Raw genomic sequence first — 2,273 nt, forward strand, 5'->3', positions numbered from 1 at the left:
GTCCTGCTTTTTCATGGATGGATCAAACTTAGTATCGTAAACAATGTCTGTAAAAGAAACGTGAGAGGAAAGCAGGTGTTTTAACACTGCAAAAGTGATAAAAATAAAAATTACACAAACACATCTGTTTGTAGCTATAGAATGTTTTTCATTTTTTTTAATAAATGCATAAATTCATAAAGGACCCTGATGAGCAGGAATTTGTCTGGAAACATAATACTTTGCTATGTGTTGTACAGAGTGATATAAATTATTTTAAAGAGTGAAGTGATAACATCACAGCACTCTGTGCTTTTTTATTTATTTTTTGTCAGAATATTAGCTTTTACCTTATTTTCCATGTGAGCACYCACTCTGCTCTCATTTGCATGCAAGAAACTTATTTGAGCAACCTTGGATTCTTCAAAGCGAGTCTCTCAGGTAATGGAGGAGCGTCAGATTTCACATCTGATCGGCACTGACTGACGTTTTGATCATGTAGATTCAAAGAGGAGGAGGAGTTCTAYATGTTTACAAATGAAGACTGGGGGTTACCAGTGGCAGCAGTGTTTTTATTAAATCCTCAAAATGTAATATTCCTCACTCAAAATGAATCATTGTCATATTTCATTAATTTGAACCACATCATCATGTTGGGGGAGAAAAAAAGTGTGAAAAGACTTTTCTTTGTTTCAGTCAAGACTTTTATTAGAAAAACACACTAGAATACAGATCATTAAAAATCAAATAAAGCAGCATAAATAAAAAAAGAATCTATGTGATAATTATGTTCMCTGACAAATTTGTACACCTGCTAACCACACAATGCAAACACCTACATATTTACAGCTTCCAGCTTTTTGGTTTACTTTTAAAAGATGGTTGCAACTTCTATTTCTGTCGCCACAGTTTCAACATCAGGACTTTGGTTTTGGACCGCAGCCAGTCCGACACYGGCATCACGCAGCTGCTGAGGGAAGTAGGGAGGAAGAGTCCCAGATCTGGAAAATGTTTGCATGCTGCTTCTTGGTTTGTGTTGATTTGTGCCATAACTGCAGTCGTTTTTAATGCYGTGGGGGTTGCTGAAGACAGACACTGGGGAGAAGCCTATGGTGTATGTGTTGTCTCTGGAGGACAGGTAGCTTGGTGGGATATCACAGTAGTTGCCTCGACAGTCCCTGGATGAGGTGTTTGCAACACCTGAAAAATAAATTAAACAGAAAATTTATTGACTTAGAATCTCTTGAATGAGTGCTTAGTGTCTGTTACCTTTCATGTCAGAGTTTAAAACTAAGATCACCTCTTTTAAGAAAGGAATATAATTGTAAACATTATTTTTGGTTAAACACTGTAAATGACATTATTTACAGTCTAATGCAATATTATGATCTGGTGCTAAGAGATTGTGTTGAGGATGACTATTGCCTCACCATTTTTTTCTCAATATTTATTTATTTATTTGTTTATTTGTTTGTTTGTTTGTTTGTTTGTTTGTTTGTTTGTTTGTTTGTTTGTTTGTTTGTTTGTATTGAATAATGTTGATTATCTGCAATTGTTTACTTTGTATATTACTCTCTGAAAGTTTAAATAAGATAAGTCAAATGGTTCCTGGGATATTTTGCTAACAGACATACAAGGTTCACACTAACAGTTATTCTGAAAGTCCTAAATTTATTGTTTATTTTTCAGATTATGTGTTGACAATTATGCTCAGATACTACCACACCAACTCCTAGCTTAACATCTGCAAAACATGTTTTGCTGACTTTATAGACAAATCAAATGCACACGTATGGGCAAAAACATTATAAACAGGATAAAATCATTGACTATTTGTGTCATCCAGATAAACTTCTCATGTTAGGAGCAAGGTGGTGAAGWAGAAAACTCACTTTTTAGCCTGGGTTGGAACGTGCTGAAGTTCTTCTTGCCGCCTTCGCCGCTGGTATCAGAGTCACTGTCATTGAAGTCGCTGTCCCCTTTACCGCTGTCCTTCACGCTCAGCTGGTCATTGCTGTTGATGCCACTGCAAACAGATACAGYATGAGCCCGATGATCGACGCTTATTGTTTTCACACAGTGCGTCTGGGCCTTCTAACCTCATTCTACAGGCCAGCAAAGAGTTGTGTGCATGAACAGGTGGTGTACTTTGTGTTTACAGAGKTTACTGAAACATATCCAGCATGAGAAAAGACATTTCCTTCTCATCTTACCTCACTTGCAAGCAGTATCTGTCACTTTGCCACACAGATGATGGTTGGAAATGTTTGGAGGGCAGGAACATCTAAAAGAAG

General features: G+C 36.9%; 1 protein-coding gene across 1 annotated transcript in view; it reads right to left on the reverse strand.

Moving 5' to 3' along the window:
• Positions 1 to 677: 677 nt before the first annotated feature.
• Positions 678 to 2,273, reverse strand: part of LOC106524737 (protocadherin 8) — a 4,386-nt gene continuing 2,790 nt past the window's right edge. The window contains exons 2-4 of the mRNA XM_014018662.1: positions 2,193 to 2,263; positions 1,872 to 2,005; positions 678 to 1,179 (exon numbers count right to left, since the gene is read on the reverse strand). Coding sequence (XP_013874116.1) covers positions 851 to 1,179; positions 1,872 to 2,005; positions 2,193 to 2,263 — 534 coding nt within the window. The 3' untranslated portion in view covers positions 678 to 850. The remainder of the gene's footprint in view (positions 1,180 to 1,871; positions 2,006 to 2,192; positions 2,264 to 2,273) is intronic.

This window comes from Austrofundulus limnaeus, unplaced genomic scaffold (assembly GCF_001266775.1).
Source record: "Austrofundulus limnaeus strain Quisiro unplaced genomic scaffold, Austrofundulus_limnaeus-1.0 Scaffold199, whole genome shotgun sequence".
NCBI lineage: Eukaryota > Metazoa > Chordata > Actinopteri > Cyprinodontiformes > Rivulidae > Austrofundulus > Austrofundulus limnaeus.